Source organism: Falco naumanni, chromosome 7, assembly GCF_017639655.2.
Source record: "Falco naumanni isolate bFalNau1 chromosome 7, bFalNau1.pat, whole genome shotgun sequence".
Classification (NCBI taxonomy): Eukaryota; Metazoa; Chordata; class Aves; order Falconiformes; family Falconidae; genus Falco; species Falco naumanni.
The window spans coordinates 11465357-11477819 of record NC_054060.1 but is presented as its reverse complement, the minus strand read 5'-3'; the positions used below and the strand labels follow the sequence as shown (position 1 = coordinate 11477819).

At 48.1% G+C, this 12463-nt stretch overlaps 1 protein-coding gene across 2 annotated transcripts in view; it reads left to right on the top strand.

Moving 5' to 3' along the window:
* NTRK3 (neurotrophic receptor tyrosine kinase 3) overlaps positions 1-12463 on the top strand; it is a 217933-nt gene that overhangs the window by 178686 nt on the left and 26784 nt on the right. For both annotated transcript variants that reach the window (XM_040601974.1, XM_040601977.1), the window contains exons 14-15: positions 669-841; positions 6493-6736. In XM_040601974.1, the coding sequence (XP_040457908.1) occupies positions 669-841; positions 6493-6736 (417 nt within the window). The remainder of the gene's footprint in view (positions 1-668; positions 842-6492; positions 6737-12463) is intronic.

Sequence of the window (12463 nt, the reverse complement as noted above, 5' to 3'; positions counted from 1 at the left end):
CCCTGTGACGTCGGGCCGGTCCACACAGCCTGGAGCCTGCAAGCTCCCCTGCAACGGCAAAGTGGTGTGCTCAAATGTGGAAGATGAGATATTCTCAGTAAGGATACCGATTTCAGCATCAGTCTGCCAGGGGAGCTGTTATAAACAGCAGGGAATAAAAACATGATTTTAAAAATTATGAGAAAAGACTTGACAGTGTCCTTCTTCAGAGGCAGTTTGAAAAATCCACACAATAACTGCACAGCCAGGCAAATCCATCTTTTGAATAAAGGCAGTGTAGTCAGCTATTTCAAAATAAAAGACAGATAGCAAGGACTGGCTGGCTCAGGAATTTAATAATAATAAGATATGAAGCCATTCACCCCTAGGTCACCAGTACAAATCCTGCCCAAGCTGGGAATAATTGGAAGCTATTACCCTCTGAGGCATGTTTGCTGCTGCCTTGGAAATGAGTTGGGGAATCTGCTGGGCTGGTAACAACATGAACGAAACGCTGAGGTGGTGCCACCAGCACTTACCACCAGCCTTCCCAGTGCAACTGGTGCAAGTGGTGGCAGTGGTTTGTCTCCCCTCTTTTCCTCACCGGTTCTTCTGCGATGCTGTGGCCTATTTGTTCCAGCTTTGCCCTGACCTGAGCCCACCCTGTCCGTATGTGTCCCTTCTTTCAGGCGCTGAAGGACCCTACCTTGGCAGCCCGCAAGGATTTCCAGAGGGAGGCAGAGCTGCTCACCAACCTGCAGCATGAGCACATCGTCAAGTTTTATGGCGTGTGTGGTGATGGTGACCCGCTCATCATGGTCTTTGAGTACATGAAGCATGGTGACCTGAACAAATTCCTGAGGTATGTGCGAAGGAGGGCACAGGAGATACTGTACAGCTGCTCTGCAGCCTCAGTGTGGCTTGTTATGCATGTGGCTTGTTATATATGGTGCACTTGCGGTGCACCGGTGACACCATTACTGCAGGGATGCTGGTGAGCTGAGTAATGATGGCCAGCTGTTCCAAGGACAGCTTCTAGGAGATGATGGTCCTCACCAGATTTGGTGCTTTATTAGCCCTGTTCCAGCATTTCCTCTTAGATAGTCCCAGGGACAGTCCCTGTGAGCTATCGTAACCAGACTTCTCCCACTCCAGTGAGTTTGAAGCTGCAGAAAGTGTGACTGCAATCCCTCCTTGCCCTGGGTGGGTAGAAGGACATGAAGCCATGGCTGTCAGCAGCTCCAAGTCCCATACACTCAGCAGAGCCATGCCCTGCTGAAGCAGGAAGGCCACTTGTCACCACTCCCCATGTCACCCAGTGCCTGGTTCAACAGCACAGGAATCAAAGTACTCTTCTGAGAAATTTGCTGGAGCCCTTGGTATAATTGGTATTCTGGGCATTTACTGATCTCTAGTTCTCATTCCTATATTCAGAAAAGACCTGAGAAACATTGGAAGGGTCTCGGGTGGTGCCTGCGGAGTCCATCCCTGGTCCTTGCTCCCTAAGCCTCATCAGACAGAGTTCCTGACTGAGATACAGAATAGCCTAACCTGTGGCACCACGCTACTCAAGAAGCCAGGCGAGGCCCGACAAAGTGCTGTAATTGCCTTCCCTGCCTCTAGAGAGATGCAAATTGCCGGAGTGTCTCCCCCCTCCCCAATCATCACTCAGCCATTTCATCAGTGCGACACAGATCATTTGTGTGCCCTGAATCCGCCAGCGCTGAGGGGCAGGGAGCAACCGTGGGAGGATGTTTGTGGTGCTGTTCTCCCACGATACAGAAATTACGCTCCGAAACATGCGTGCAAGTGGAGTGGTACTTACCTCTTGAAATAATTAGTAGTTTTATTTCCCAGTATTTAGAAAATTGGACCCTTGGTAGTTTCCTGTTTTGACTGCTAAGTGTGAACAAGTTTGCAGCAGGAACAAGACGCTTGAGCACAGCAGGTCTAGACCTGGCGTTGGGATACACTCGATTTTTTTCCCACCATCACAGTCTGTTTCTGACCAGGTAATACAGGTCCTTCCCTGAGGTCTTTATTTCTGAGCGATCAGCTATACCACAAGAGCTATGGGGAAGAACCGCAGAGGTTTCTTCTTTCCTCTGCCAAGCAGTGCCAGCCTGCCTGCAGCTCCCATGGGGCATTCGCAGGGCAGTGGCTGGGCTGGGAACATCCCTGCACTGGTTTCCCTCCTTATTTTGTCGTAGTTGTAGGTAGATTGAATACGATTTTATAGCTCAGGCCCTGTCTCAGGCTCTGGGTAGTTGTCACCCTTGGCAAGGTAGGACAAGTGAAGGCTGATGCTATGCTAGCTTTGCAGAGCTCCTCAGACCCACATTCAAGGGGGAGCAACCTTGCTTACTCTAAGAGCCTCTCTCCTGGCACGCTGTCTTGCAGGGACTCAGTGCCCCCCCTAGCAGCAGTGGATTAAGCTCTGCCTACAGGCATAAAAGCCGTGCATTGGGCTGAAATGGTGTTTAGTGCAGGCTGGAGATGCAGCATTAAGGACAGAGCCTTGGCCTCGTGACTGGAGCGTGAGAAGCTGTGTTCCTGAAGTGCTTCACAAAGAAAAGCAGAAAATTGACCCATCTTTTTTCCTGGCAGAATCAGCAACTTTCTTCTCCTTGGAGGAGATAGACATTACAGCTGAGGCATAGCCTCCTTCACTGCTCTAGTTCACCGTCCAAACCACGCTGTCTTGCTGTCTCAGAGAGATCTCTTGTGCCCACTGCCAATGCCTTGTGGAATTGTTTCACGCAACAGTGTGCTCCTAAGGCTGATATCATGCTGGAGCCATGGACCCCCTCACCCCCATGTCCCAACACTGCCTTGGGACTTATCTGAGAAACAGTCTGGCCTCCCAGAGCCTGTCCTGGTGTCACTGGAGAAGAAAGATCCTTGTTGTATTATCTTTGGCCTTTATGACGGAAAAGATATTTTCCAGATGTGTGGTCCCTGGGATTGCAGCCTCTCATCTTCCAGCTGCATTTAGCTGCCAGCTTCTCCTTTGCGTGCAGCTATGAGGCAAGCAGCTATGAGCTCCCTTCTCTGCATGTTGGTGTGTGATAGGCGGTGAAATCCCTTTGTGTCCCAAAGGAAGCTGGCTTTTGGGACAAGGGTGCATATAGCCAGCAAACGGGTACTCAAAACGCCTAAGAGAGCGTATAAAAAAAAGCCTTGGGTTTTGTTTGTCAGGTCAGATATCTGCTCGTGGGAAACTCTGGGGGACAGGGGCTGCCAGGGGGCCAGAGAGGGTTGGTGGTGCAGGAGTGCCTGGCATCCTTCAGCAAGCAGCTTTTATTGCGGCATGGTTTACCAGCCCCCAGCAGGAGAGGGGAGCTCGCAGGCTCTGGAGGCCAGGGACACCGGGAGTCTGTAGGAGACACTCAGACGGACTTTTCCCAATTGTAACTGCAGAAATCGGAGAAGTGGTAAAACAGAAGAGGTTTGCTTTAGACCCAGTTTCCTTGAGAAAAGCACAATAAATAAATCCCCCTAAGTGTTGTTAGATCTTTGTGTGCTTCCCAGAGAAGGGAATTTTACTGGTTTGTAAAATGAACTGGTGTGGCAAGGGGAAGCACTAGGATCAAGACCTACCAGCTGGATTAGAGGTGGCATGTATCGGGATGGCTCCACATGCCTCCCAGGGCCCTGGCGTGTAAGATCATTGCTAGTGGTGCAGCAACTTACTCTGCTGTCTGCACCGGGGGAGTCTGCAATTATGGTGTCCGCGCTAATAGAAACGGGATAGTGAAAAGATCCTGCCGTGGAGAAACAGGGGCATGCTCTCCAGGGAGCGTGGTGTCCCTAGGGCTGATGCACACAGGGGCTGAAGGCTGCCTGTAGGTTGTGTGTGTGGCAAGGCTGGGTGCTCCTTGGCACACAGACCCACTGCTCGGGAGTCTGCAGCAACTGCCTTCTCCCTCTGCTCACCACCTATGTTCATTGCTTCCTCCTTTTCCTTCCATCACTGGCTTTTTAGTGTTTGTTTTCTGTCTGTGACGGTAGCAGGTTTGAAGTAGGGATATTTGAACATTGCCATTACAGACCATCTTTGCAGTCTATAGTAAGTTGTTGTCATTTGCTGTTAACTCAGACAGGCAATAGATGTTGTTAGAAAAGTTGCAAAGTTCTGATGTTTCTGTGTCAGCCCTTCCAGTGAAGCAGCCCCACAGTCAGACTGTCTTGGGACAGAAAGAGGAATGTCAGCAGAGGAAGCCAGAGGGGTGATTTTCTTCCCCACATTGACAAAAGCCTCCATGACTCCATAATGGAAAAAAACCCCAAGAGTTCTTTAACAGGAGATCCACCCAATTTTATAGCCTCTCCATAAAACCGAATAAACCCCTTCCCCCAAGAAAAGATGGGCAGGCCCTTCTCATATTCTCTGTAGGCTTCTTGACACAACTAAATGTAATAATATCCTTCCTGTTAATCTCATAAATGTGTTGATACTTCGTTCTTCTGGACTATAATCATGTAGGATGGAGAAAGGGGGGAGAAAGAAGTGTATGTACTATATAGGACATACCGAGCTGTGCCCTATATAGTAGGATGTACAAAGAGCCAGTGAAATAAAGGCGTCGGCTGGCTATTTTTTAAACATCGCCTGTTCCTTTCAGACACACATTTCTTTGGAGCCCATTACTGTATTTGGAAAAGCTGGCAGTAATGAGATAGTAATATATCCTTCATTTCTCACCTAGGAATGTTTACCTTTGATGACAACAGGTATCAACTGCAGCTAAATATGGTGTAACTGCAAGGCATGACTGGTACAAACTGTTCGCCACAGTTTTAGAAGCTATTGTTTGTCCTGCTTTGCTGTTTTTAGCTACCCTGCTCAGTCCTGGCTCAGCTTCACCTGCTGTCAACGTCTGTTGTCACCACCAGGTAATTTCCTGGGGTAAACCCATCTGTGGGCTGTTTAAATAAGACATCGAGCAGTCATTTCTGCATACGCTCTTCTACAGCTTCTCCTTGCCCTCAGCAGTTCTACCAGCGTGATGCTGCTCCCACCATGTCCAAGATGCCTCCGGCAGCCCCAGCCCTGCTGCCCACAGTGCTGCTCCCAGCCAGCTCATCCCACATTCACTGCAGCATCACCCACTCATGGCTCACAAAAAACCACTCCTGGCTCCCAAGCGCTCATTTCTGGAGTTCCTCTCCTCTTCCAGCTGTCCCTTCTACCAGGAGGGACCTTCAGAGCCATGTTCCCAGTGGTAGGGCAGCAGGAGGTAGCTGAAGAGGGGGGCATTTGAAAAACTATCAGTTGAACCCCAAACACCTGGGTGCTAATCCCTTTGGGGCATCCTCAAGTCCAACAGAGCAGTCAGGGAACAGAGATGAAGGAGGGAAACAGTTTGGATCTTGTTGTGCACTGTTCAGTCCCATGTCAAGAAGGAGGGAAATCTCTGTATGTGCAGTTTCAATTTGCTGCCTCTCTCTGGGGTTATTGCTGATGACAGGGGTGAAATGCCAAGAATCGTTTCAAAGAGAGCAGTATGAAAGCCTCAAAGGAAATACTGTACTGCAGTCTTAGTCACAAGGAGGAAGGTCACAGCAAAATCTCTTGCTTTTCCCTAAATATGAGGGCTTTTGTTATTCCACCTTCACACAGGCTACCACAGGGTGAGCTCTACCAGGGGAAGAGACATCACAGAGGGAGTACGGCAAAGACAGCCTGGGTACACAGCCAGGAAGGGTACTAAAAAGGGGACAGGACAGGAATGAGACTGACCTTAAGTCCTGCATTTACAATGCACTTGGTTCAGCAAACTGTTTCCTTTTGTTGCTCAGGATGTTCCCTGCATCTGCGGACATCCAGGTCTAACCTTTGCACCTGTACTCGTGCCTTCACAGTTCACGGTACCTGTGTTACATCTGGGATAGCTTATGGTACAAAAGGTATTCTCCAGCCACGAAGCTGCTGGTGTTCCTCTGAAACCTTTTCTATGATCTCTGGCTGTATTGATATCAATCAGGGGGTGGCTGGTTGGTCATACAGTGTTTGGAGGAAATAGAGGAGGTTGGTTGGAACTAATAAAGATACTAAGTAGCAAGAATATGATGGCTGTGGAAGAAAAGGGGGTGATATCTCTTCCTTTGGGAAGGTTTCCAAGGTGTAAGAATTAACTGGAGCAAATGTAAATATCTGGAGCCTCATTAGTTTTGCATAGGTCTTGCCAGAGAAGAATGTCCAAGTTGCATCAAGCCAATGTTCCCTCTGTCTTGGCAGTCTGTCTCCACCTGTAGCTGTAAGAAGTTGTTTGCAGCAGAATAAGGATAGGATAAGGATATATGGTACCCACTCACACCCCGAATGTTCCCCCAACCTCCTGTTCTCTTAAGCTTTTCTTTTTTTTCTTTCCACTGGAGCTGTGTGTGCATCCTCACAGTGCAGCTGGGGGCTAGTCCCCACCCCAGCAGGAACAGCGACAGTGTGGGATTCCTGTCTCCTGCTCACTTTTGAGACCCAACTCTATGCTTTTTGCTTCTTCCTCCCTATAGGGCACATGGCCCAGATGCTATGATCCTCGTGGATGGGCAGCCGCGACAAGCCAAAGGGGAGCTAGGGCTATCTCAGATGCTCCACATCGCTAGCCAGATCGCCTCTGGAATGGTGTACCTTGCCTCCCAGCACTTTGTCCATAGAGACCTGGCCACCAGGAACTGCTTGGTCGGAGCCAACCTGCTGGTGAAGATTGGAGACTTTGGGATGTCAAGAGATGTCTACAGCACTGATTACTACAGGGTAAGGCAGCTCCAGCGCAGTCTGATGCTCAGAGCAAAGGGAGACTAGGAAATGTTACAGTAAATCAGTTTTTGGAGCTCTTGGGCTCACTCACTTGGTTATTCCCTCACTGAAACACGCACACAGGTGTTGATCAGGCATCCCTGAGTCCTTATTCCTTTTCAGTCCTGGGCATGCTTGTAGCTCAGACATCCATACAGATGCCTACACACAGAGCTCTCTGTGATACCCCAGCACACAGTCACACGCTTTGGGATGGCTCTGAAGTCATCCCATTCTTTCCTCCTATTTTTTCTCCCTCTTATTTGAAGACCTTGATAAATTAAAAGTAATCCAAAGAGATGACAAAGACTACAGACCGTGACCTCTGGTGTTAGATTAAAGAAACTTAATACAGGGACCTAGAGAAAAGGCAACTGAAAGACTGACTGATAAGTGCCTAAGATGTGGAAGAGGAAATAATAGGCAATTTGGGTTCAACCTCAATACATTTTTTTCCAGCAGGGTCATCATTTAGACAAAGGAATAATTTGTCAGAGGTAGGTTGCTGAGGGTCTGTCATTAAAGAAGTTCAGGAAGCAACTAGATAAAAATGCCTGGGTTTAGTGCAGAGGCTAATCCTGCACTCGTCTCTGGGGACACACTCAATGACTCAGAAATGCCTTTCCAGCCTTTTCTTCTGTGATTTGTGCTCGCACTGTCCCCTTGTCTTGCACACTCCCTTTGTACCTGTCTGCACGGCCCTATGTGCCTGGGATGGCAGCCTCCCTGGGGGGGACAGCCTGTTTCTCACCCTTCCTCATCTACAGGAGCATCTGTGATGTGCAGAGCGTTTGAAGCACACTGGAGCAGGCATTTGTTGCTGGGCCATCCACCAGCAGGGAAGGGCTTTTCAGGCAAAGGAGCAGTGGTTTCTAGCTTGATGCTTGGACTAAGGCGGGTTTACTTCTTGTTGCAACATGGATGTTTGGCTTTGAGGATGATTTCTATCAGCTACCCTAGAAAGGGTTGACCTGAGGTCTTGATCTGATTCAGAAGGTTTTCTTTATAAGATAGGCAGCTGTCAAGTGGAGTTACTGTGTTGGGGAGGAGGAAAAATGTGACCAGATTTCTGCTGAGACATATCACATCTCCCAGCCCAGGACACTGGCTTATCACTAAGTTTAGTTACTAGTGAGGGAACCAATCTTCACTTTGCAGCACAAGAGCCCATGCTGGGAAAAGATCTCGGTGCAGTTACTGGGCAGTGATGAGGGAAGAGAGGTGGCTATGACCCCATCACTGATGAAACTTCAGGAAGGAGAGAGTAAGAAAGAGCCCAGGGGAGGATGAGAAGCAGCCCACACCATCACCCATGCTCTTGCCTGCCTCCTTTCCTTCAGCTGTGTTAGATCTACCCCAGCCACAGTCAGTGTCAGACCGCTTGAGACAATCCCAGCCAAGCTTGTTCTCCTGCAGCACTGAGAGCTCTCTGTGCAATGGGAGAATTTGCTGCTGCTAACATGTGAAGGCTGGGAGGGGGCCCCAAAAAGTGAGAACTGATATGATCTCTACAGTCTAGTTTTTTGTTGTGGGCGTTCTTGTCCTCTCTGTGGTGGTGTGTTGTAGACCTCATCCTGTGTGTGCAAAACACTTTGCTGAGGATTGCTCCATGGTATCTCGTGCAGTGTTGTAAGGCTTTTTAGTGAATTTTTCTCTGCTAACACAAATTGCCATGTGTGACCAAAGTAGTAACTGGTTGTCACCTGTTTACCAGAGCAAGAGCTGAGCTGCAGACCAGCACAGCCTGTTGTTCTTAGTTGATTTTCCTTTGTCTGTTTTCACTGACTTTTTGTACTTCTGAAACCCTTGATCAGTTAGACTGTGGTCTGCATGCATGGAGGCTTTTTCTCCAAAAGTCCAAAAAAGGGTCCTAGCATAATAAGGTTCTGATTGCCCAAATTTACATTGGTGGCAGGAGGGGCAGAGGGTTTATACGACTTGCCCAAGGCCAAAGCAGAATTCGGTGGCGGAGCTGGGCAGCCCACCCAGGCTGTATATCCCCCCCCAGCAAAAAGCAGGGGCCAAGTGCCCTTCATCCCTTCTCCAGCCACAACCCAACCACACTCCTCCCAGCACAGGAGAAGAACCCAAATAGGTTCATTTCTCAATCTCCTTCTCTAATCACGACCTTGTGGGACATGTTTACCAGGAGAGCACATGGAGCTGATCACGTTATTCAGCCTCATGGCTATGTGACAGTCTCTGTCCTTCCCCATGCACCCCTGTCTCGTACCTGTCCTCTTCTCTCCCTGTGCCTTTGCACGGAACTGCTGCATTCATTCTCTGCAAGAACTGCTGTAAAATTTGGTGTCTCTGGACTGGGAAATCTATTTGGTTTCTGTGTGGCAACCTGCACTTCTAAGTTCCCTATGAACAAGAGCAATCAAGCCTTTGAGCAGAAACCTGCTTGTGACACTAATGAAGCCACATGGGGCTCATGTGAATTGACTGTGTTAGACTTGTAACTCTGGTATCTAGAAGCAGCATTCGCTTTCTCCTGCAAATGTAGGTGAGAAAAACTATATAGCTTCGCAACAGTTGTGCATTTGTGCTCTGTCTTCCTCACAATCTTAATTCCTAACATCCCCATTCCTTGCATGAAAACTGGCTCTTCAAGGCTCCTGAGACAATCCCTTTAAGTGCACAGGCCTATCATAAAATTCACCAGGGTATCCTAAGTGAGGGCTTTTGAATGGATATAGACAGAGAGCAAAGGAGCCCAAGTGCAAGAACCAAACTGCTCCTGGGTCTCACCTGTGTAAGATGGAGATGTGGCTGAAGAGTTGAACTTTGGAACTCTTTGGTGTTGTCCACGATTATATCTGCAGCCTGCCCGGTGAAATTCCCAAGTCCGATTCTCAGTGTTTGTGCACAGCAGCTTTCCCCTGCTGACAGCCTGCCATTCCCACCAGTAGGACCTGGAGCAAAGTTCTGCTTCAGGTGATTTCTAGAAAATATCACGTGGTGTATCTAAGCTGCAGCCTAGGGAAAATACTATAATTTGTCATTTTCTGGGAACACAGTGAAGGATTCCACCTCAAAGCTGAGACAAAGTGACAGGTCTGGAGCTCTCTGCAAGCAGACTCACTTCAGTCCACTGGGTCCCCGTGTTTGCTCTTGCCCAGGCCCCATGAGCATGGATAACTGGGCACGTGGATATGTGAGCATGTTCCAGGCTGAGGATTAGCTCCTAGCCATTTCCTTTCTTTCCCATTTTTAATCTTTTAAAACAAAGAAAGAACACCATCTGGCTCCTGCATTTGTGGGATGCTAAAGTGCTTTAACAAAGGTGAACTGCTTAATTTCCTGTTACACATTTGGATACAGAAACCAAACATTTGTGTAACAAAAGCAGCAGAAAGGCTTGTTTCCCCTCTCCACGAGGCTCTCCATGTTCTGCCTGAAGACAGATGCGTCCTTTTCCTTGTGCATCACAGAGGGATCCCGTCAGCTGTTGCCTTTAAACCTTCTTTCAACAAGACAGGATGGAGAGACGATGGTTGTGGAGGTGGTGGGGAGAGGTGGAGCAGCATCTGATTAGAAAGCGGAGGAAAGTGGAGGCACTGGGGAGATGGAGAAGTAGCCCAGCTTCTGTGTGAAGAGTAAAGGCGGGGATGCTGAAGAAGCATTTCTGTGATGTGTTGTGTAATGTGCTGTGCAATCTTTGGTGTGGGTCTCTGTGGGAAGGCAGGATGAAATATATCCATATCGGAGAGAAAAGATTTGGGCGGATTTAGTATTCCTTGTTGTTTTCTTTAAAAAAATGTGTGAGTAGGCGATTTTTTTAGGTATGACTCAGGACTGTGACAGCAGGTGGTGGGACGCTGCAGGTCAGGGACATTGTGCCTCAGCCAAGTTGAATGTGTCATGGAGACTACAGCAAGTCAGCACATGGTGCCTGCCCAGTGCTGCCCAGGGAGCTGGAGGCTGTCACGGCGGCTGGGGTGGGGGCTGTCCAGAGCAGAGGGCATCACCAGAGCTGGGCTTAGGACCCCCAGCTGCTCTTTCACCCAGCAGACTGGGGGTTGGTTGCTCCCAGAGCCCTTCTGTGGCTCTGAACTCACCTGAGCTCCAATAAAACCCAGATCATTTTCCTCTTGTCCCCCAAAATGTGTAATTCAATTCCAAAACAAAATCGTGTGGCAGCTGTCCAGGGAAAGGGCACTACTTCTTCATCTTTAGAAGAGAACACAGTCTTAAATCGTAGTCAATGGTCCTTAATAACTTCCAAGGTAACATCCTGATGTGGGTGGGACATCAGCAGTGAAGACACATGTTGCATAGGGGAAGGATTTATGTAGGCATTAAACCTCATTAAGACAACCCTGTGGCCAGACCTCCTGTGTCCTACCCTTCTGGCATCCTGCCCCAAATCCTGGGCTGGGCTTAAAATCGCTTGGGGACTTAGCTCCATCCTTTCCTGGAGGTTTGTCCTGAGTGTTCTCCTGGTCACAGTTCATCGTGCAGAGGACACCTGCTTGTCAAAAAAAAGGCACATGCAGGATTTGCAAAGGGCTCCGAAAATACGTTTCTATTTCTAGCAACAGAGAGCTAAACATAATAACAAAAAATGCTCCCTGTTTCTGTGTCCTTACCACTCTGGAGCATTGTTTGGGTTTGGGAGAGACAAGGTTTGCAGGAAGAAGTAATATCTTTTAATAGAACATACGATATTGTTGGAGGGGGAAGAAGAATGAATTTTAGACACGTAAACCCTCTCTGAGCTCTTTTTTGTTTGTTTGGGTTTTTTTTTGGTTTGTTTTTTTTTTTTCAGTAGTATCAGTTGGTTTAATAAAAGATTAATATTTCTTCCTATGAACCTTGGCTCTCACATAAGAACCAAAACATTTCTGCTATAACTTTGGCCTTAGGTCAGTGTTCTTTAAAAAGTCTAGGATCCCTCTGGCTGATGCCTCCTGCTCCAAAGTATGAAGGTTTACTGTGTAAACATTTTTTTTTCTTCTCTTTCTTTAAAATGGCTAGCAAAACCCCTGCATTCTTGGTAATTTTCAGTACCCATTGTCAGGTTGCTTTCTGATGACCATCTCCCATCTAGACCATCTCTTATTTTAGTTTGTCTGCTCTGGAGTTCAGAATTGTTTTCTTTTTCCTGGGTACAGTCTGTTATTTTTCCAGTGAAGTTTCCATGCAAGTAATAGATCATTGGGGTTTAGCAGCTGCCTGAGTTGTACTCCTTTTGAAGCTCATTCAGCATGGTATTAAGACTAATATACCAACCTCATATTGAAAGTAGATTTGCTCTGACCCTTGCTCTCCTAGATAGAGGGTCCTTAAACAATCACACCATCATTGAACAGTGCTCTGTTCACAGCAGCTCTGAACTCTCTGGAGAGATTTGGCTGTACTCTCCCACCAGCATTTTTTGTGCATCCTTGCTAGGGCCCCTTAATGCCCGTGTGTATCCTTCAGCTGTACAACACCTACTTCCAAGTCCCCTGATGCTCTCTTTGTTGCTTTGCTATCCATCTCATGGAGCACGTTTGCAGCGTGGGAGATCAATCCTAGGAGAGGGAAACTGCTGCCCAGCCCTGTTAGCACCAGGATGGAGCCCTGCAATGAGCATGCTAGGGCTCTGCAGCATCGCTTACAAAGGGGAACGCAACAGGCAGAGGGGAGGAAAACTCCCTCTGAATTTCTGTCCGGGATATGGTACTGACTCACTTT